The sequence below is a fragment of the Macaca nemestrina genome, chromosome X (genome assembly GCF_043159975.1).
Source record: "Macaca nemestrina isolate mMacNem1 chromosome X, mMacNem.hap1, whole genome shotgun sequence".
Lineage (NCBI taxonomy): Eukaryota > Metazoa > Chordata > Mammalia > Primates > Cercopithecidae > Macaca > Macaca nemestrina.
This window is the reverse complement of record NC_092145.1, coordinates 32,500,481-32,524,345: the sequence shown is the minus strand read 5'-3', so window position 1 is coordinate 32,524,345 and position 23,865 is coordinate 32,500,481. Positions and strand designations below refer to the sequence as shown.

The following is a 23,865-nucleotide window of genomic DNA, read 5'->3' as shown; positions in this document are numbered from 1 at the left end:
CCATACACCAAGGCAGATAATCAATGTTTTACACTTCTGGAAAGGTCACATCCTCATCCCTTTGCATGGCACCTAGAAATAAAATAAGCCTATATTCAAAGCAGTAAATGTTAAATGATGCTTACTGAAAATAAGTCCTCACTTTGAAGTAGAAATAAGAAGTAATGGAATTTTCACATATGTATGCAGAAGTGGTCAGCAGGCAACAACCAGACCTTAACCCCTTCCAGCTCTCACCAGACATGCCCTGTCCAAAAGGGCAACCAACTAAAACTATGTAGCAGGTGCTAACTCCACAAGGGGTTTGCAGTCCTGCATCCCAAATGAAAAGGGGTAATTCTGAGGCTCTCAGAGGTCATTTCTGTTATGTCACCTTGAATGTGCCTACCATCTAGTCTCCCACTTTCAACTCAGGTTAAAACGAACTGTTAATAAGAAAGCAGAATGGTGGTTGCCAGGGGATAAGGGAAGAGAAAAATGGGGACTTATTATTTAGTGGGTACAGAGTTTCAGTTTTACAAGATGAAAAGCGTTATGGAGATGGTGGTGATGGCTGCACAACTTTATGAATGTATTTAATATCACTGAACTGTATGCATAAAATGGTTAAGATGGTACATTTTATGTTAAATATATTTTACCATGATAAGAAATAAATTTAAAAAGTTAACTGCTATGCCTGCACCAAAACATCTCATGTACCTTATAAATATATATATCTACTATGTACTTACAAAAATTAGAAATTAAAAAATTAACTTAATATTAAACTATGATCAGTCACAAGCAGCATGATAATAATGAAAGCTATCCTGTTATGGGCACTATTTTATATGCATTATATTATTTTACCTTCGTGACAGCCCTTTGACATGGGTTCCATTCTTGGTATTTTGCAGGCGAGAAAGCTGAGCCTTTGAAAAATTAAACAATTTGGCCAAAACCACACAGATAGTAAATCTACCCCCAATGTGAGTGAGCTTATTTTCCTGAAATAATCAATGAAGGCAGAGATTTGTGTCTTCTTACTCACTGTCATATTCCCACCACCGAGAACAATAATTGGCATAGAGCAAGTGCTCGGTAAATATTTGGTGGAGTTGGAGTCCAGTCAAAGCACTCTTCTTCTAGAGTCTACTTAGCCACTGGATGAAATGCCTCCAAGGTCTCTATCCCTCAGCCTCCATCTATTCAGGTCCTTATCTCTTATCTGGGAACCACAGTGTGCTCCTAACTACTTGTCTTCACTGCCATTCCCAGGCTTCCCAAGGTTTGCAACTCTTCCTGACTTAAGCCTAGGGATACTAGGGATACCCCTTACTGAACAGCTTTCCGAATGCTACAGGCCCTGCTTAGTCATCATTAGTGCATTTCAGAAATTCCATGTCCACATCCTAGCTCTGACATTTGCTAGCTGTGTTGAACAAGTTGGGTTACTTCTCTGAACCTAATTTCCTTATCTGTAAAATGGAAAAAATCACTTACCCTCTCTGAGCTTCAGTTTCTTGTTTATCTCCCAGGTCTCTTCTAGCTCTCAAGCCTTCATGACTAACACACTGGTACCACAGATCTATTGCTGTCCCACCCCTAATGACTTACATCCCCTTGTCAAAGTTCTGCAAATAGGTCTGGTGCCTTGAGAGTTTGGTAGGCTTTTAGTTACTAAGCAATCTGCCTGCAGTTACCAAATATGCAGAATTCAATGATTTCTTACCTCATTTGAAGAGGTATACCTAGTATTTCTGCCTTTATTCCTACCTAAGTCATTTTATGCTTAAGATCTAGAAATGAAAGAATGAGCAGGATGTCTTCTGTCTGGGAATTTGATGATCAGAGGTTGAAGCCATGAATAGTATTTGAGAAGTATTAGCTATATAAAGCTGTTAGCTTATTGATTGGACCTAGAAGGACTCCTATGTATAATTCCTAAATACTTAACTTTTTTTCATGTTTTCCTTTCCTGAAAGGAAATGCTACAGTAAAATTAAGAAAATAATGGTCCCTGTTTTATGGCCTCAAAACATTGTTCCTTCTATTTGCATGGGTAACAACATGGAGTCCTGGAAAAAATAATATTATCCTTGTAGAAGAAAATGAAGGCTGTTGCCTCAGGCTTGCCTGGAGCTATTCCCTTCTGTGGCTTCTCCTTCTTATGAACTATCACCTTCCAAGATGCTACTACCTGGTTGCCCCCTTCCAAGATGCTACCACCTGGTCTGCCCCAGTAGTGGAAGGCTAACTGGCCTCCTTACAAACTGGCCTATGACTCTGGCTTAAGCGGGCCATGGAATTTCCAGCCACTTCCCTCATTATCTATGAATCCATCCCTTCCACACACAGCAACAGAGCCATCCCCATGACAAACACCCTTTTGGTCTTTATGCCACTCCCTAAAGCTTCTACCCTGAAAAGATTTGTACTTTCTCTCTTGGAATCCAATTCACAAATGTTTATGACTCTGGAATACTGATGGTATTATTATAAGTAGAGTGGCAAAGTGATATATAGAGGCAATCACTGTCTTCAGGATTGGCCAGTTCAGAGTGAGCTTCTTAGAGGAAATTACATTCCAAGCAGGTAGTAAGCAGTGCCATCCTGGCTCCCTGAAATTGATTGAGTGGCAATCCAATTACAACATGTATCTGATCATTTTATACCTTGTGGCAACATATTGAGATCAGACCATTTCGGGGGAGTGGAATATTCCACCTCAGTGGTTGGCCCAGTCTTAATGGGTCCTTAACACATATATAAGGCAATAAAATAAAATAATAACTGTTCTTTAAGAGCTAAGGTATCCACTGGTAAATGTGTTATGTCATAGCAACAATATATCAGGCAATAAGGCAAGAGGGTGCTGACAAAATCTCTTCTAAAGACGCATAACTGGATTGTGAGCTCAAATAGCAAATATGCATTGAGGGCCAGGATAATTGGTCCTTTATCTTCTCTTTATAAAAACAAAGGTTTATTTGCCCTTTAAATGGTTCAATAAAATTAAATTGGTACCCTGTGGTGTGTGCTGAATACATAATCAGAAATTGGAAGCAATAAAAAAAAAAGAGGGAAAAGGCAAAAGTAATAAAATCTAAAATTTGGAACAGTGTAGAAAAACAATGTAGGAAAATAATGCAATTCCCAGTATACCTCCTCACTGTGTAGCAGATCCTGTAGCAATCACTTCTCCTCCTGAAAGCCGGAGATCACCAGCTGGATCCACAGTACCTCAAAGGCACAGGCTGCTTGACTTTGTAGTACCCTCAGAAAAGGGGAGGGGCAGGGCAGGACTGGGTAAGAAAGGAAGTGACTCTATTTACTTTGTCCACTTTTGGAGGAATACACAAAACTTTGAAAGTAAATGTAGTACTCATGAAAAGGAATGCTTTGTGGAACTCAAAATGTCTTTTAAAGTATATTCCCTGTAATCCTTCCAAAGCTGCTCATGTTAAGATCTTCAGAAAAAAAGCACAACAAAAACCTCATAATACATAAGGATACAGCAATCCAACCTCCAGAAAAGCGGGAGAGTTGGTGCTTGGCAACTGATAAACATGAAACACAATACATTGGAAAAAAAACACACATTCTTCTTTCTGATTTCTAATTTTGATGGCCAGACACATAAATATTTGTTTAATGAGTGACAGCACATTGATAATACTTTTCTGTATTAACTGGATAGATGAAAGAGAAGGGAAATTGTGTTATCATTCAATTATTTTTGCATAAAATATATTCACATGCTCTACTCAGAGAAAATATTAATCATGCACACAAGAATTTTGACTTGGAAATCTCAGAACACTTTATAGAAATCTATTGTGTAGAATGATTCCGGTGGCCAGATACATTTAAAAAAAAAAAAAAAGAGGGACACAGAATGAGTTTCAAAAAATACCTTCTTCAAAATGTCTTAGAGTTGAAGGTTCTTAGTGAAGGTGAAACTATCTAGAGGTCATCTCTTTGCCTGCAACCAGGAGTACATTAAGTCATCCTGAATAAATTAAGTACATCTGCTTTCCACACAGAACGTTTCTTCAGCCTTTCCAGGGGCCTCTCAGTTTTTTCCGGGCTCAACAGACCAAAAGACCCTTTCATAGCTAAAGGAATACATGTTTTATTTCCTTTGTGTCTCTCCCAGGCACCTGCCAAAGGACTCTGCACATCGTTTACCCTCAAATATCATTGCTGCCTGGCTGGCACTTATGTTTAGTGCCACCCATACCACACCAATCTGGAGCTGGAACTCTTTCTTAAACACAGATGAAAACCAACAAGGGAAAGAAAAGTAGCCAAAGTGGGAGCTTTAAGGGTGAAAGAGAGCAAGACAGTCATAGAGTCACTGGGTCTGCAGCATTGCTTTGTGGAGCCTAGGCCCCATACTGAAGATTAATCTTAGCCAACTTCATCAGCAATTCCATTTAAAAGGCAGAGGCAACTAGGCCCCAGTTGTGCACAGAAACAAAAATCACAAGCAATAAAATAAAATTAAATACTCATAATTAACTAATTGGTGGTACAGTTGGCTGCTTTTCCCCCCAGAGAAGGCATCTTCTATATGAATTTTGGAGCATTTAACCAAGTACAGCTGTAATTATTATTATTCCTATAATAATAGGGTTCCCACAGATCTTCATATTTTTACATGTTTTATATTCATTATGGCTAATCCACAAAACATCTCTTTAGGGTACGCAAATACTTTTATTGCCAGTATGCTAGAGGGGAGATAGAGCTAAGAAAAAGGTGAAATGAAGGTCACAGATTATCAGCAGTGACTTAGGAAATAGAATTCGGCATCTCAGGACCAATTTATGTCATCAACTCGCTAAGTGCTTCCAGCAGGAACCAAATTATACTGAGTCTGACACAAAAGTAACAGAACACCTGTTTCCTGGGCCTTCAAAAGCTTCTCAGGCATTGATGAAGTTCACATTCACACACATGAGGCAAGCAGGTCACAGCTCACAATACATTGGAAATACATTTGATCCAGGCATGCTATGATCAAATGCCAAAATGGGGGCTTCAGGCCAAATGCTGCTGGCACTCACAGTAATAATAGGTTTCTTGGGGGATGAGGCAGGCACCAAATGCTCCACGGAGCAGGGAGCATCATCCAAGTTTTGAAAGGTGGACAAGGATTGGAATGGCAGAGATTTAGAGAATGGCATTCCAGGATGGGGACACAGCATGAGAAAATGCTCAGTAGCAGGTATGAATAAGAAGTATCTGAAGCATACAAAGACCACGAGTCTAGGGCAGAAAGTTCCTACAGGAGAACTGTGGAAGACAATTTTAATTAGATCCTAAGTCCCAATGATAGAGAGCCATGGGGTAGAAAACAAATACCTACTGTCTATTGAGCACCTATTATGTACAGATTCTGTGCTTCATGTTTTCTTAATGTAAATTCCAGACGGAAGAGTTTGGACTATATCTGAAAGGCAATGGAGAGCTTAAGGCCCAGTCACTGCATTCCAACATCTAAAATAAGATAGAGTGTGCTGAGTATAGAGCTTCTCTCAGGCAATACCATTGTTATCTGAAAATACAAAGCCTTTAATTTTGCATTACATCGCACAAAGAGAATTACAGAACCCGATTCCTCTTTCTCTTGGAGCAAATGGACAACTCTGTTGTGGTCAGATGTATTCATCAGTAGCACATAAAAGTTACAAGTTAATAAATGACTGAGCAGCAAAGTGCTAGAGGGGCTACTTAGTCTGTCTGCAGATGAAACTACATTCTATGAGTTGCATGTATTTACTTAATTCTAGCTATTTCTAGCTATTTTTAGTCAGATTCCACCCCATGGAGCAAGTTAGGCACTTTGGGAGACACAGTCTTATTTTCAAGCCACTGAAGGAGCATCTGCAGGGTCCATGCAACAGGACTCAGCTGTTCTGTGTTGCTGCAAAAGGATAAAGTAGGAATTAATTTGAATGATGTTCTGCACCAGTGGTTTCTCTTCCCACCTTGCAAATGGATTGAGTTCTAAAAGAAGATGTGTAATCTGGCTGGCCTACAGGTGGCCTTAAATACCAGAGCTGCTTGATAAAGCACATAAGATCCAGAGTACAAATGAACGGTTTTACAATACTGAACCTAACTCTATTGCATGCTCATGTTTCTGTGGGAAGATGCATTCACCTTCCCAACTCAAAAGTTTAGTAACACGTGTTCCCTAAGCACTCGCATCTGAGACAGTGGGAGCAGAAACTCCGCCAGCTTCCATCCCCAGGTGTTGGCAATTCAATGTGACTTCAGATGGAGGCTTAGAGGGCCTAGGGAGGAGGGATGGATTGGGACAACAGGAAAAGGAATGAGATGGGTCCTCTGCAGGAAGTGATAAACAGTGAGGGCACAAATGTTGTAGATCAAACCAGTACTAGGCTTGGGACAGGGCATGAAACTACAATGGCATAAGGTAGTAAAGAAATACATTTTATTTTATGACCCATAACACATATGCATGTATTTAAAACCTAAAACATATGTTTCATGAAACAATGAAACAATACTTACCTTTACTACACAGATGCACCTTGGCATTTTTCTAGGCTATTTCATTTATTTTTAATGCTAGGTCATGACTCACTACATTGATTTCATAAGCCACTAATGGGTTGTACCCTGCAATTTGCAAAACATTGTAGGAAAAGGGAAGCAAGATTAGTTTTCCTTCATTCTTTCTTTTCTCTCTTAGATTAGTTTTCCTTTATTCTTTCTTTTCTCTCTTATCAATCATAGACTCTGGCCTGGAAGAAATCAGAATAAATGTTGAAAAAACAGGGGCTGGGATAAAAGTGATGAAGGTGGGTTCTAGGCAACATTCAGGGAGAAAAGATAAACGGATAGGAAAGGTGTGGTCATGCTGTCACTAAACCAGCTATGAGTTCCCTAGTAGGAGGTCATATGAAAGGGAACTTGAGAGTAGAACTCTGTATCTCCAGCATCTGGCACAGTACTTGATGCTATTCAATAAATATTTAATTTAAAATATCTGCCAAATTGATATACATAAGTTAGAGGCTGATTGAACATACACACCTGATCAAAACACAGAGTGAATATCAGAATCTATGCTTGGCAAATGGCAGTGTTGACAGGGTTCGTTGTCAGCAACTGTATCCCTCCCCTTTGTCTGTACGTTCAAATGGCAAAAGGTCCCCATGCAGAGGTATCCCCAACTGGAGAGTCATTCTCCTAGAGGACAACTAAAGACTCAGATCTTTCCTGACTCACTAACGACCCTCAAAATTTTATCTGACCTGTGTCCTGTTTCCTCAGCGCCTGGTTCTCGTCAGAACTAATCTGACAAACCAATCCATACTGAAGTAGTCATGAAAAATACTGACCACATGTTTCCCTTTCAGACCACATTTGTAATTTAACAGGGAATTTTTCCATCCTAGCCAAAAAGGGTGGATGTTTCAAACCTTGTAGTAGTCAATGGAGAAGAGAAACTGAAGATGGGACGTCTTTCTAGGGACCCTCAAACCACACTACAAGGCCACTATCTACTTTGCCTACAAATTGGAAGTTTCCATTAGTCATTAAACAAGCCCTCCTCCGCTCCAAAAAAAGTATGAAAGTTGCTAGTACAATGCCTAAAACAGTGAGTAACTAATAAATACTGGTTGGATTCGAATCTAAAACATTTAGGTGGGTAGGCACGGGAGTCAACTTTAACAGGTCCTACTCAACTAACATTGTCTGTGTTAATAGACAATTCCATGTTGCACTGTCCACTAGCTGCACATGGTTATGGAGCACTTGAAATGTGACTAGTGTAACTGAGAAAAGTGTAGTCACATGTGGCTAGTGGCTATCAAACTGGACAAGACAGGTCTAGACAGTTAATAGACATAAGACACATTTTGAGCAAGTACCTTTCTCTGGCTGGTGCCTTTGTTAAAAAGCTGCATCTTTTTCTAGATTACCCCAAGACCTGAAATGCCTGTCTTCAAAGGGTTGTCCTTCTTCTTTTAGGACAAAGGGGCGTGGGTGATTTGTGGGAGCTGGTTACAGAGGGCTTTGTTCTTAGATTCAAGCTAGACTGTCTGTTCCCAATCAAAGCAGCTTTCAAATAGAGAGCAATGCAACCCTGAAACATCCTGCAAGGTCCACCGAAGTTTGCCTGAATATACACCCTCTGCTTGTCAGATGGACATCTCAGCGTGGACCTCCTTGACACAAAGTTTTACACAGAGCCAGAACAACCTCCCAAACCAAGATTGGGCAATTACTTTTAAAACCCCAACTGGTTGAATTCAAGTTAGAAGAAATGCCTTTTATTTTAACTTGCCTTTTTGTTCCTAGATGGAAAATAGGTTTTTTTGCTCTTCAGGCTATTGAGACGTATTTGAAGGAACTGAGGTTATATGGATTTTTAATGCAGCAAAAAGGTGAACTGTTTTTGAGTAACCACCAATCCTGGGTATTGTGAACATGACTTTTCAAGAGTTTCTGTCCATCAGGATTGCATTTGGGAAATTTCATAAGGCTGCTTACAATTGCTTTAAAGTCTTCTAGCAGGTATGGATGCTGAGGACCATGAACCCTAGGGTCGGATATTAATTCAATTTTTCCACCTGTAAAATGAGTAGGCCATTTGCTTCCTAACAACAAATAGCAATGAATCAGCATTTTGATCTTAGGTAATAACACACTCCTTGAGTTATTCGGTAGAAAAGAGGAGTTTCCCAACTCTTCTGGTGGCTCATTCTTCACCAAAGAGGTACTTCTCTGTCTGATCATCCTCTCTCCTCTCAGCATCCTTTTCTTTTTTTTTTTACTTCCTTTTCATAAAACTTGATGATAAATAGTAAAGATACATGGTCAGAGATGATAAAACCAGGAGAGAAGAAAATCGTTCCAGTTAGTTTTTACCCAAGGTTTAGGCCTGTGAGTGTTTGTGAAGAATCAAAGTCAGTGTTAAGAATCATTCATATTGCCCAAACTGTGAATATGTTAAAGATATAATATATTTGGAGCAGACTGAAGAACTTTAGCCAGACTATTTATTATCTAGTTATTGTCATCTTGAAAAGTATAGGGGTGAAAAATAAAGTAGCATGCCCAATAATTGTGTCCTTGGCCCTGTCCTCTTCAGCATTTTTGTCAATAACTTGGATTATACTACCCGAAGCAGACTGATCAAATTGCAGATGATGCATAACCGGGAGTGACATCTAATAAACTTGTTAACCAAATCAAGATTTAAAATGATCCCTCGAGGCTGAGTCAAAACCATTAGGACGTTTTGAAAAAGTAAAAGTCTATATTTAAGTACAAAAAATCAACAGCACATATCCAAGGTTGGGAGAAGCCTGGTTTGGCAGAAGTTTCTTAACAATATACCTGGGATATAATTTCAAGACCACAAAGTAGGAGTGGTTTCCATGGAAATCTATGGTGAGCTGTTTTTTGTTTTGTTTTGTTTTGTTTTTTTAAAAAAAGCCATGCCATCCTCAGCAGCACTGACAGATACGTGTTTTCTAGTCCAGAATTGGAGGGGTGGGGAGAGGCATCAGTTCCCCATCTTCTGGAGGGGTTCGACCTTACTCACAGTGTGGTGCTCAATCCTGGACACCAAACTTTAAGAGTGACGTTTGACAACTGGAACACATCCAGAGAAGGATGGCCAAAGTGGTGAAGAGCCTGGGATATCTGCAGAACAGTTAGTGATAGGCTGAAAAAAAGAAGGCATAGACAGGTGGGATGCATATCTTCAGATGTTTGAAAGCCTGTCATTTGAAGATGAAGTAGATAGTTTCTGCACACTTCAGACAAAAAAAAAATAATCCTCAGGTGGTGAAAGTTACAGGGAGGTAGATTTGCAGTCAATATATTAAGAAATTTCTAATAATTAGGGCCATCCCAAAGTAGAATGCACTGTTTTGAAGAGTAGTGAGTTCACTATCATCAGAAGTGTTCAAGAGGAGATGGACCCACCTGCCAATTAAGCTATAGAGAGGATTGTTGCACTTTTTTAGGAAGATGGAGGAGGTGACTGAGGCCATCACAACATTAAGAATGTGATGCTAAGGAATCCAAACAAAATGGGAAATAAAGTTTGTCTCCTTGACTGATGATGGATCTAAAGATTTTATTACTTATATGTGGTTTTGACTTTAATTATGAAATATTGAAGCCTACAGAAAATAAAACAGACAACTATTAGTTCAATTTTGAGAATAATTTTTGTTTGGGGACCCAGCTCACCCTCTCCCTGCTCAGCATGGGCTGCAAAATCAAAGAAAATGGCTTTCAAATACTATATGATGTGATATCAAACTTGTAGCTCTTATCTGTCCATGACAAACCTTAGGGCTGATTCAAAGGCATCATAAGAGTTCATCACTTTCCTGCACAGCTTTAAAAATTGTTTCATTGACTGTGACTGGATTACTGGATCAATTATTTTTTCAATTAAGAGTCCTGCTAAACCCCATGTAAAATGAGTTGCAAGTCAAGACAGGCCCCTGACTACTTTAGATGATTGATGGAGATATGTAGATGGCAGAGACAGGCTGTAAAGAATGACAATTCTGTGGATTGATTTGTTATGTGGACGATGACTACTGGAAGCCAAGTACCAATACTAGTTACTCGTTGACACTCAGGGACTTTTGTAATTTTTAAAAGGAGAAATTTAGCCATTACTTCCATTTATTCTCTGCACAAACCTGTGAGGTGGGCAGAGCAGGTATTAGCATTGCTGGGTTACAAATGACAGACCTGAAGCCTAGTGAAGTGACTGGTCCAAGGTCATATAGCCAATTAGGGGCTAAACTGTATAAAAACCCATCTCAGTGCAAACACACTGAGAAATAATTTTTAAATAACATATACCACTTATCAATTGAGCACAGACTATATGAAAGTCATAAGCACTTTACATATATTCATTTAATCCATACAATAATACTATGGGGTAGGTACTATTATACCAATTGCTATAGAAATGGAAATGAGGCTTGGAGCATTTAAGTAACTAGCCCAAGTCTATTTAACCAATAACTTGACCTTAAAAAAAAACTCCAAAACTCTTTACCTTCAGTGCCACAACACAATTCAAACCACTATTGTCTCTCACCTAGACTATAGTAATAACATTTCAAAGGTGTTCCCTACTTTCACTGATGTTCCCTTAAATCTACTCTTCATACAGCAACAATAAAAATCTTTTAAAAATATAAATCAGTTTATGTTATACCCATGATCAAAATTATTCTAATATTTCCTCCCATAGTCCTTGGCATAAAAATACAAATTCCTTACCAACATCCAACAAGATCCTCCACGGCTGGTTCCTGCCTCCTCTATCAGATTCAACTTGCATTATCCTCTTCCTCACTGGCCATGTTCCAGCCAGGCTAGTCGTCTTTCAGTGCCTCAAATGCCTCAGATGCATTTCAGGGCCTTGCCACATGCTAGTCTCTTTGCATAGGGTGCTCTTCTACCATCAGGTGTCAGTTCAAATGCTTTGTCCACAGATAACCTTTCCCTGGCCTAATCTAAATTAAAACCACCTTGTCATGGAGTCACAGCATCCTACACGTTCTCCTCTTCATAGTTAGAATGTGATAACCACACATTGGTATGATTATTTGATTCATATTTACTGCCAGTACTAGACTGTAAGCACCATTAAGGCAGAGATCTTGTCTGTTTTGCTCACCACCATATTTCAGCACCCAGACACTGTTTGTCACACACTAGGAACTTGAAATTTATTTAATGAATGAGTAAGCAAAAAATTAAAGCCCATGCCTGACTCCTGAGTTCCAATGCTTAACCATATTATCTCGATATAAAAGGGCCTAAAAAGCACCCTCTTAGCCCAACCCATTTCAACACCTTTCCTGTCATCTCTGACATTGCTATGGAAGGATGATTTGCATTTACATGTGCAAAATGAGTTTTCCAAAATACACGTGTTCATATATTAATGCCTGCATTTGCTAGCAGTTACATTCAAGTAGGATCAAATGTTGATAATAAGTGTTTTCTTTGCCAGCATTTAGATACATGCCATGTAATTGCAAAAATAACTAGTTAGACTTTCAGAAGGCAGTATGCTCTTGAGAGCTGAACAAAATGTTCAAAGGAATTAACCCCAAGATGGTAATTAAACCATGGAATCATCAGCTGGAGAATGGGGCAGACACACTGTTCTGACTCTGAAACCTAAAAGCACCCACTGTGGTTACCAGGACACAAGACCAAAGGGCATTGAGGAAGGATGATGATTTATATGAACCCAGGGAAGGTATGAGCTGACTACTACCCTATACTCACCCCACCATATCCATCCTCTATCTAATTTCCCCTCTCCTACATCCCCAAGCTAAACACAAATAACTCGTTAAAAGGCAGGATCAGGAAGGTAGCTGCCTGTATGGTGGGCTTGGAAGAGTCCAAATATCCACCCTTCTTAAGTTTCTACTGCTAAAGTAACTCCTTTGGGATTTTCTATATATGTATGCATTTTCATTGGATTAAGGTTTTGCTCTTTGTAAGGAGGAATTCAGAAGGTAAACCTTTGGTTCTCTTGTGGGAGAGGAGCTATGTTGTCCTCCTGAGGGATATTTGATGATGTTTTGAGGTATTTTGGGTTGTCACAACAGGTAGTAGGAGTAGGGCCCATGGCATTTAGAGGGTAGAAGTCAGTGATGTTGTAAAACATCTTACAATGCACAGGACAGCCCTTGGACAAAGAATTATCCAAACCAAAATGTCAATATTGCCAAGGTTGAAAAACCCTGAACTGACCCATTTACAAAGATTCATTTATTAATCCATTAACAATTCATACACAGAGTAGGTTCTTGCAGAAATAGGAGATGGGATAAGTATATTTATATTGATCAGTTGAAACAGAAAGAAGGAACAGTAATTTGATAGCAGTATTCAATAGTCTGGGAAAAGACTGGAAGCAAGTGACCAGTTAAGAGACTACTCTCAGTCAAGAGAAAAGGAATGAGAACTTGAACTGACGATGAACAGGTTGTAGATACACATGCCTTAGAGGCAGAATTGGTGAAGCATTACAAAAGAATGGTATGTCTCATTAAACTAAAGAGCTTCTGCACAGCAAAAGAAACTACCATCAGAGTGAACAGGCAACCTACAGAATGGGAGAAAATTTTTGCAATCTACTCATCTGACAAAGGGCTAATATCCAGAACCTACAAAGAACTCAAACAAATTTACAAGAAAAAAACAAACAACCCCATCAAAAAGTGGGCAAAGGATATGAACAGACATTTCTCAAAAGAAGACATTCATACAGCCAACAGACACATGAAAAAATGCTCATCATCACTGGCCATCAGAGAAATGCAAATCAAAACCACAATGAGATACCATCTCACACCAGTTAGAATGGCGATCATTAAAAAGTCAGGAAACAACAGGTGCTGGAGAGGATGTGGAGAAATAGGAACACTTTTACACTGTTGGTGGGATTGTAAACTAGTTCAACCATTATGGAAAACAGTATGGCGATTCCTCAAGGATCTAGAACTAGATGTACCATATGACCCAGCCATCCCATTACTGGGTATATACCCAAAGGATTATAAATTATGCTGCTATAAAGACACATGCACACGTATGTTTATTGCGGCACTATTCACAATAGCAAAGACTTGGAATCAACCCAAATGTCCATCAGTGACAGATTGGATTAAGAAAATGTGGCACATATACACCATGGAATACTATGCAGCCATCAAAAAGGATGAGTTTGTGTCCTTTGTAGGGACATGGATGCAGCTGGAAACCATCATTCTTAGCAAACTATCACAAGAACAGAAAACCAAACACCGCATGTTCTCACTCATAGGTGGGAACTGAACAATGAGATCACTTGGACTCAGGAAGGGGAACATCACACACAGGGGCCTATCATGGGGAGGGGGGAGGGGGGAGGGATTGCATTGGGAGTTATACCTGATGTAAATGACGAGTTGATGGGTGCTGACGAGTTGATGGGTGCAGCACACCAACATGGCACAAGTATACATATGTAACAAACCTGCACGTTATGCACATGTACCCTAGAACTTAAAGTATAATAATAATAAATAAATTTTTTAAAAAAAGAATGGTATAGGGAAATGAGGGACAGAACGAAGGCAATCATGACCCTTAAGACTTTAGCTTGGGTGCCCGGAACAAGAGCAATGCATTAGAAGAAACAGGGACAATGGGAGCGGATGCATAGGTGAAGGATGGACATAGAGAAATAATATGCTGAGTTTGTGATGTCTTGAGGGCCTCCGAGTGAGGCTGTTTTATGGGCAGTTAGAAATGTGGCTCTGGAGCTCAGGAGTGCAGCTGAAGCTACAGGTATCTAGTTAGAAGTCATCCACATGGAGGTAGTGAGCTTAGATCCCCCTGCCTTGCACATAGCAGGTCCTCCATAAATATTTGTTGAATTTTTAAAAACCACATTTAAAGTAAGGAGAATAGAGGACCAGGGACAAAATCTTTGAAACACATCTTCATTGAGGAGGTGGACCCAGAGGAAACTAAAAAGGAGGAGTAAGAGAGGTAGGGCCAGCAGAGTTTAATGCACTGGAAATCAGAGAGGAGAGTTTCAAGGGGGAAGATTTAGCCAACAATATCAAATGTGGCTCAGCAATCAATTTGAACAACGTCTATGAATAGAGGGGGATTTGACAGTGAAGAAGTCATCATCGAACTTGAGAGAGCGGTTCAGTAGAGGGATGGGAACAGAAACTCGGTTCCAGAAGCTGAAGACTGCAATGTCTTTATTATCCCATCATTAATAATAGTGATAAAGGAGTTAGAATGATAATTGATTGAGGTGGCAGGGATTTAAGAGGAAATGGAATCTTAGCAGATGTTTAGCCTGACAGGAAGAAGGCAGCATAGAGAGACTACAGTGTGGCACTCAAGAGGCCCAACGAGTAAAATTAGGTTCAATTTAAGGACAAGCTCCCTAGCCATCAGAGCTGCGCTTTGTAGTGAGCTCCCTTGTTACTGGATGGATTCAAGGAGAGGCAATATGACCTCATGGAAGGTGGCTCATTTATTGAATGGGATTTTGGACTACATAATTCATTTCCAACCTTTTGGACTTATCAGATTAATAATATTTTAGGGGGAAAAAGGTAGGGCAGGTGTACATTGATCCAGAGAGTTACCAACCTTTTGATTGTGCTGTGTTAAATGTATTAGCTTTCTATTTACTGCTGTAAAAAATTACCACAAACTTAATAGCTTAAATCAACACAAGATTATTATCATACAGTTCTATAGGTCAGAAGTCTGGTACAGTTCTCACCAGGCTAAAACTAGCGTGTCGGCAGGGTTGTGTTCCTATCTGGAAGCCCTAAGGGAGAACCTGTTTTCTTGTTTTTTCAACTTCTAGAGGCTACCCATATTTCTTGGCTTGTGGCCCCTTTCCACTTTTAAGGCTAGCAATGGCCAGGCAAGTCTTTCCCTTGTCACATTACTCTCATACCGACTCTCGTTTTGCCTCTGTCTTCAACATTTAAAGAAGCTTGTGATTACATTGGGCCACCTAGATAATCGGGGATAATCTTGATATTTTAGGGTCCATTGATTGGCAGCCTTAATCTCATCTACAGCCTAATTTCCCTTTGCCGTATAACTTAATTCAGAGACTTTGAGATTCAGACATGGACATCTTTTGGGGAGCCATTATTTGGTCTACCACATAAGAGATATAGATGTATAAATATATCTCCTATGTGATAGATATCATCATCATTTATCATCAACGTCATCATTTCAGAAGATAAAGACTACATATAGCACTAAAGAGTAGAAATTATATAGAGAAAAGGACCGTCTTTCCAAAAAAAAACAATTGTCTACCCTACTCCAACATACACAACAGAACACAGCATACATTTATTTCCTTACACTGGTAACTCCACCAATTACTAATATCACAGCTTTAGAAACCACCAGACTATATGATCTCTCAAGGTCCCCCCTAGCTCTAAGTTTCTTTGATACACTGGAATTCACTGTACTATGAAGGAATTACCTGGAGAACCTTGTTGTGATGTAGCTCTATGAGTTTCTTCATAGCTATATTTTTCGTCTTCCTGCTTGCTTTAAATGCGATCATTAAATCAGCAAGAGACTTCAGTTTCCCTCTTTCCCCCTTGATTCAAAAGGTATGAAAACTGTTCTGTAAATGATATGCAATATTGTTATTCTGAACTTTGAGGTAATCAAGTTGTTTGACATTTTTGTAATGATGCCTTTTGGAATATGGGTGGTATAATTAGGTGCCACACTGTACATTAACAATACCTGTCTCGACCCTACAGACTCAGGGACTATAAATAAAAGCATGACAGCTGGCTACAGCCTTGCTTGCCACTCACCATTGAAGGGAACGCAGCTGGGGAGCTACACTAGAGTCCCCAGGAATCCAGAATGTAGTTAGAAATGACATCTTCAATGAGAAAAAGTTGGTATTTTCTTACTGGGAATATACAGAGACAGGCACTCTTAGGAGACAGACAACCAAGCTATTTCACACCGAGAAGGCACAGAGGCCCCAGGTAGGCACAGCATTTCACCAGCACAAAGGCATTATATAGGGAGGGAAGAGACAGAGGACAGTGGCATCTTCTTGAGCCAAATTAGCAGAGTTTCTTTAACCCATTATTGCTCAGAAGTGAGACTAGGAAAGAAGAAATGGATAGGAAAGGTGAAAGAGACGGAAAGTGACATCCTGGGACTCAGTGTGAGATAGAGGGCAATGGTTACTGTGGGGAGGATAACACAATAGAGCTAAAAGAGGGCAAAGTATGCAGAGAGAGAGAGAAAGAGAGAGAGAGGTGAAGCTGATATACTTCATATTTTATTTATTTGTCTCATTTATTGTATTTTCCCCTCACTAGTCTGTAAGTCCCAAGAGGACAGGATCTGTTTCACTCCTGCATCTCCCAACATCTATAACACTGCCTGACACATAGTAGACACTCAATAAGTATTTGATGAATGAATAAATAGCTAGTATTAATTGAATGTCTGTTATATGCTAAGCACTGTTCTAAGTGCTGCCCGTGAATTAACATACTTTAACTTTCACAGCAATGCTGAAACAGGTACTGTCATTATCCCAATTTTACAGATGAAGAAACTCTACCAGAGGCACAGAGATATTAAGTAACTTGCCTAATAAGTAAAGGATACAGGATTTCAACCTATACGGTCTAACTTTAGAACCTGCCTATGTAATAACCATTCTATACTGAGGCTCAGAAAGGTCAAATAACTTGCGCAAAATTACGCAGCTTATGACTGGCAGAGCCATGATTGAAATCAAGATCTGCCTGTCTCCGAAGCTGTTGCCCTTCCCTCTGCACTTCATGTCTTTATAAGATTGCCAAGACAAACATTTCTTCCATCACCATTTTACCAGTCTTCTGAGATAAAGAAATGGGTGTGAGGCTGCGCGTGGTGACTCAAGCCTGTAATACCAGCACTTTGGGAGGCTGAGGCGGGTGGATCACCTGATGTCGGGAGTTCGAGACCAGCCTGACCAACATGGAGAAACCCCGTCTCTACTAAATATATAAAAATTAGCCAGGCGTGGTGGCGCATGTGTGTATTCCCAGCTACTTGGGAGGCTGAGGCAAGAGAATTGCTGGAACCTGGGAGGCGGAGGTTGTGGTGAGCCGAGATCAGGCCATTGCACTCCAGCCTGGGCGACAAGAGCAAAACTCCATCTTAAAAAATAGGTGTGGTTCATTAAGGAGTCAAATAAAGGAAACAGACATCCCCCAAAAGAATCATGATTCCCGAAACATCACCAATCTGCAACCAGCTCTCACTGCTGTTATTTGGGGCTGGAGGGAGCTGAGGGAAGCAGCTGGCAGATGAATCATGGGAAAACCATCTATGCTACCTTGTCTGAGGGCTAGGCATTGAAGGTAAGTCATTTTCATGCAGGTGAATCCTGACCCACACTGCACAAGATAGCTCTGGAGTAGGGATGGTGAGGAGATGCCAGTAAAGCTTTTCTAAGAGACTAGTTCATAATTCTTGTGTGACCTTGTGTAAGACACTTCCTCCCTTTGTGTCATAGTTTCTTTATGATAGGGAGACATCAGACCAGTGAAACTATCAGAAGAGCTCCACTGTCTCTTTTGTAAACTAAACTTTTCCATATAAAATTTAATTTGGAGAAAGGATTTCACCACTAAAATCTATGCTTGAGAAACAAGTGAATAAAAAATACTTAAGTTCCTTCTAGCTCAAACATTCTAAGAATCTAAAATCATACACATTGTGGGTGGGTCAACTCAGTGTTCCATTCAACCCTACTTTTGGCAGCCAGGAACAGGCCTAGGGTCTGCTGTGAAAGGCCTTTCACAGGTCCCCCATGCCCCAGCTTCTTTCAGAGGCCATTACCACTGTCCTCATATGGCAGTTGTCTTCCCCATTGGGCTAATTCTCCAGAGGTCTTCTATTGATGTCTGTCTATGTTGGAGTGGGTGGAGCACAGGGGTCAATATTTTCAGGACAGTTGTACTTCTGTTTTATATGAAGGGAGTCGAATGTTTCCTGATTTTCACCTAAAACTCTTCTTATTGATGTCCACCACCAAAAGACAGTGGATCTACCTTTTGTACCATGGTAGCATATTATTCCCCAAGGATTGCCACTGATCTATAAATATTCCTGAGTCCCTTGTCTGAGTCACAACCAGAGCTGTATGCTTAGTTTGGAAATTTTAAGTTTCAGTGGGTTTTCTCACACAGGCTCCCCACACATTTTTATAAGTTCTTCTTTTGTCTCATTCTTCTTGTCATAATATACAGGCTTAAAGATTTCACTGGGTTCACCTTCCTGGAGACAACTCATAAAGATTTACCAAAATCTGGGTTTCACATATACAATATTACTCCCTTGAATATAAAGCTTTAAAACAAGCAAAAATAATAATGTATTGTTTAGGTGTATGTGTTTGTGTATTTTTTTAAAACCAAGGTAATAATAAATATAAATTTCATGATAGTAGTTACCTGGGGCAGGGGTAGCGGGGAGGAGTGTTATCAATACAGGGAGATGGACTAGAGGAGGACCACACAGATAAAAGTAACTTATCAGTAATGTTATAGTTCTCAAGTTGGGTAATGGGTTTATAGGTGTTCATTATAGTCTAAATAAATAAATAAATGCAATACATAAAATATGAAAAGTCCATGTATGAACTAATAATGATTAATTAATTCTGCACCCCGAGTTCAAGGTCAATGATTAGAAGAGCAATACAAGATTTTTTTAAATAATAACCAGAACCTTGCCACTTATCTTCTGTTTCCTACCACTATTTCAAGAGCTTTTTGAAACTGAAAGTGGATCCTTCTTTTTAAGTTTATATTACCCCTCAATTATTGCCCATCATCTAGTCAGCTTGGAGTTCTCCTTGCTGAAAATATGTTGCATTTTCCCATGAGATTATTTTTGTATAGGATTCATGGATCCTAATTTTTCTTTGCCAGTTGGTATGGATCTGAAAATTACCAGCTACCCTTTGAATCATTTTGGTTGAAGGGCCATGATTGCTTTTCTAGTCTTCCAGCCCATGACCATTATTAGTAAGCAGGGGTTCTTTCTAGGGTTGACAGATGAAATACAAGATGCCCAGTTAAATTTGAATTTCAGATAAACAACAAATTATGTTTTTAGTGTATGTATGAATTTGAGGCATACTTATGCTAAAAAATTATTTACCTGAAATTCAACCTTAATTGAAAATCTTGTTTTTATTTGCTAAACCTGTAAACCCTATCTCATGTGGAGCAATAATTACTTTTTAATAACCTTATTGGATTTGAGTACATGTGAGTGTGAGTTTTGGGTCAAGCACACTCAGATTCAAATTCTAGCTCCTCTGCTTAATAGCTAGAACAGGTTTTTTTGTCTCAGAATTTTTATCTGTTAAATAGGAATAATAGCAATACCTCATAAAGCTGATGAGAATATTAAATGAAAAAATATTTGTATAGTACTTAGTATTGTGCCTGGCTAAATACTATTATCATTATTATTGGCTGTTATTACCAATGGCTATTATCATTATTATTGGATGTTATTGTCAATTTTGTACAGAACACTATGTGCACTGGCCAAGATTTGACTTGTATTGCAAAACTCTCCACTTACAGGATTAATTTGAGAATGGGACTTTTCTTAGCATCACCCTTGGTGATGATCAAGACATCCCTTTTGTTTCTGAGTATTGTACTCCCTTTGGCTCTTGTGATGAAGTACCCCAGATTCACTCTCTAGTTGGATATTTCCTTTTATTTTTTATTTTATTATTATTTATTTATTTATTTATTTTATTTTGAGATGAAGTCTTGCTCTGTCAGTCACCCAGGCTGGAGTGCAGCGGCACGATCTCAGCTCACTGCAACCTCTGCCTCCCGGGTTCAAGCGATTCTCCTGCCTCAGCCTCACAAGTAGTTGGGACTACAGGCGCCGGCCACCACGCCCGGCTAATTTTTGTAGTTTTAGTAGAGACGGGGTTTCACCGTATTAGCCGGGATGGTCTTGATCTCCTGACCTTGTGATCCGCCTGCCTCGGCCTCCCAAAATGCTGGGATTACAGATGTGAGCCACCGCGCCGGATTTTTCCTTTTAATATAAAGACCTTTCCTGTGCATGTGTTTGAGGGTCACTTAGAATTCTTCAAGTTGAAGACTATTGTTTCCTATGATGGAGATGGTTAAGTGACTGATAATCACTTTTGAAATGCTACCCTCAAGCTAATGGCTAATGACTTTGGTTGATAAAAAGAGAACAGCCCTAATCAACATAGATTCGAATCAAATGCAGGGAAAGCAAAATACCACATCCACTGAGAACTCTCTATCTCTCACAACAGGGTCAAGAAATGAATTAAATTGGTTTTCCACTTGCCTTCATGCTTTCAATACCTTCTTTATTTTTCGTGTCCAATGTCTTCACTCTTTCTCCTCTCAGGGAGGACTCCAGACCCCCTACACATTCTCTTCTCTCATCCCCATCAAAATTTACCCACCTGCTTTCCCACTCATCCTGGCATCTAATCAGACATTAATTTATGTTACCACAGTAACTGCTAAATAAGATTCTATTTAATCCCTCTCCCAGGCCACAGAATTCTTTTAAACACCTGAAGAAGTAAACTTAACAGTGGTATTTAGAGTTTTCTAATAGGTAAGGGAGACTATGCAGAACCCCTTAAATCACACCTCATTATGCCTGTTATGTCTGCTTCACATGAATGGAAGTAAGCAGTGGTGCAGACAATCTAAAGATCATTTCCACTTTGTTTGTGAATGCGCCACAGTGTTGTTGTAGCTGATTTGCTTTGCTAATTATGTTCTACTGAAGCTAATATTAAAATTGGTTCACATTGTTTAAGCTCTTATGGGCCAGAAGAGAGAAGAGGCAGCGATGTGGCCCACTTTGAAATGAAGGAAAGGTGACAACTGTGAGGGGGGTGTGTGAAAATTCTACATGTGGCTAGTGGAGTCTATAAGATACACGCAAAAGGATTAAGATAGAACTTTCCCAATTACACATGGGCAGAATAGGCAGCTACCTAACCCCTGTGACTCAATGAGCACTGAAAGGACAGTCTTCCTATTGCCTGCCCGGAGGCTTAAATCATCTAAATTAATAGCCCACATTAAGGGCCTTAATAATAACATAACTGTGGCTAAGGCATTATGTAACCTGAAGGGTAACACATTTCCTAGCAGACACATTAGCAGTTAGTCTGACTAAATTCTCAGTCACCTATGAGAAAAAGGAATGAAGGGTGGCACACAAAACAATTGTAGTTTGATGGCCGCATTAGTACACTAAGAGGCCCCTGGGCAGCTAAAGTGGAAGTTCAAGAGCACTGAATGCCTTGCAGATGAGCCGGGAGGGTTTTGAAAGGGAGTAAGACAACCTTCACCTCTATTTTCCCCACATTTTCTTAGTTTCCAGCTCATTGTACACATAGAGAATGTGTACTTGTATCAAATTCTCTTTCCTTTCTTCTCCTGTTGGGTAACTGGGTTTTCAGGGGCTTCTAGAGGTTTTCTTTTGAAGTATGCAATTTGGGGCCTAATTGTACATTGTATTTCTAACCCTACACGCTGCAGCAAAGGACCATGGAGCTATTGAATCTTTTTCTCTTTTTCTCATTGCAGTCTGCTCCCAGTTCTCGAGAGGGGTGTATGCCATCTTTGGATTCTATGACCAGATGTCAATGAACACCCTGACCTCCTTCTGTGGGGCCCTGCACACGTCCTTTGTTACGCCTAGCTTCCCCACTGACGCAGATGTGCAGTTTGTCATCCAGATGCGCCCAGCCTTGAAGGGCGCTATTCTGAGTCTTCTGGGTCATTACAAGTGGGAGAAGTTTGTGTACCTCTATGACACAGAACGAGGTAAGAAGAGGCATCTGCTATCCTCTTTAGATATTCATGTAATTGTGTTCAAACTGCCTCAGCTCATGTGCCCTTTGCTTCCAATAAATAAAATCTAATTCTCTTTAAAAATTGTATTTAATATTCCAAATAAATCAAAGATTAAGATTAAAAAATAAAAGTAATAGTAATTTTAGAACCTAATTTTTCAAGCTATGTAGGCTCTCCCTGAAAAAGCAGTTTGGAATACCCTCTTGGTTGAGTCACAATTGTTGAAAAAGAACTCCTCCCCCTCAAAAATTTTATCTGCTCTAAAATGTATGATGTAAAAGCAGCTTAATCGAAGTAGAGAGAGGCTTAAATTGGAAAGTTTTGGAAAATTAATCCTGTCGGAAACTGTAATTATCCCCATTTCATAGATGAGACAGCTGAAGTCCAAGTGCTTTTTCATACAGCAGTTTAACCACTAAAATGGGACTGGTAGCAATGTCTCTTGCTTCCAGGACTTGTTCCATCAGATCACATTAGGTTTTCAGCTTAGCAGGCCTCAACAATTATCTGATAGAAATAATGAGTGAGACAGCTAAACTGGGCTTTGGGGACTGATTTTTTGTTTTGTTTTTGTTTTGTTTTAAATAGTGAGACAGTCTATGGCCACACCACCCTAAACATGCCCAGTCTTCTCTAATAGTGAGACAATATATTGAGGATACACTCTATTAAAACAAGCTCAGAAATTAAGAGTCTGATCTTAAATAATATACAGTAAGGTCTATTGATTAATTTGCTAGACACACACATCATAATTCATCTAATCAGGCTCCTCCAACACCCAGTTGTCTTTGACGGGTTCCTCGGTAAAACCAAGGGATCCTATCACCAAGACATTCCAGAAGACAATGTTACTTAATCAGTCATTTGCCTGTGGTTCCGCTTATAGGCTGGGGGTGATTCTCCCTAACTCAGAATTTTTAAACTCAGAAGGATTACATGAAAGACTTATCTGCCTGAGGGGTACCTGGAGAAGAGGTCCTTCTAAGTAACTTAACTTGAATGGCCATTCTGCTCCTGGGAATCCAGAACCCTCTTCACTTTACTCTCATTTTGCTGCATCATCAAATCTTAATAGCAAATACTTAGGCCTGTATTTCCCTATTGTACTTACTTCCAAACTGTCATCAAATTTCATGAACCTGAAGCAGGAGACCAGAGGTCTAGTCCAAGCTCTGTCACTAACTAACTCACTAACAAGTTGACCTTGACCAACTCATTGACACACTCTTGGACTTGGCCTCCTCACCTAAGGTGTGTTCCTTCTTAATGTTATATTCTACAATTCTGTGATTTTTTTTTTTGAGATATTTGACCAGATACTGACACTTTGTATCTTGCTACTAATCCTAACTTATATATTATCAGTTAG

The 23,865-nt window shown here is 39.6% G+C and overlaps 1 protein-coding gene across 6 annotated transcripts in view; it reads left to right on the top strand.

The window, feature by feature from the left end:
- Nucleotides 1–23,865, top strand: part of LOC105468430 (glutamate ionotropic receptor AMPA type subunit 3) — a 322,135-nt gene that overhangs the window by 47,981 nt on the left and 250,289 nt on the right. For all 6 annotated transcript variants that reach the window (XR_011618481.1, XM_011718571.2, XM_011718567.2 and 3 more), the window contains one exon: nt 22,224–22,463. Coding sequence is in view for 5 of the 6 variants with exons in the window: in XM_011718571.2 (XP_011716873.1) it covers nt 22,224–22,463 (240 nt within the window). In the remaining variant the exon portion in view is untranslated. The remainder of the gene's footprint in view (nt 1–22,223; nt 22,464–23,865) is intronic.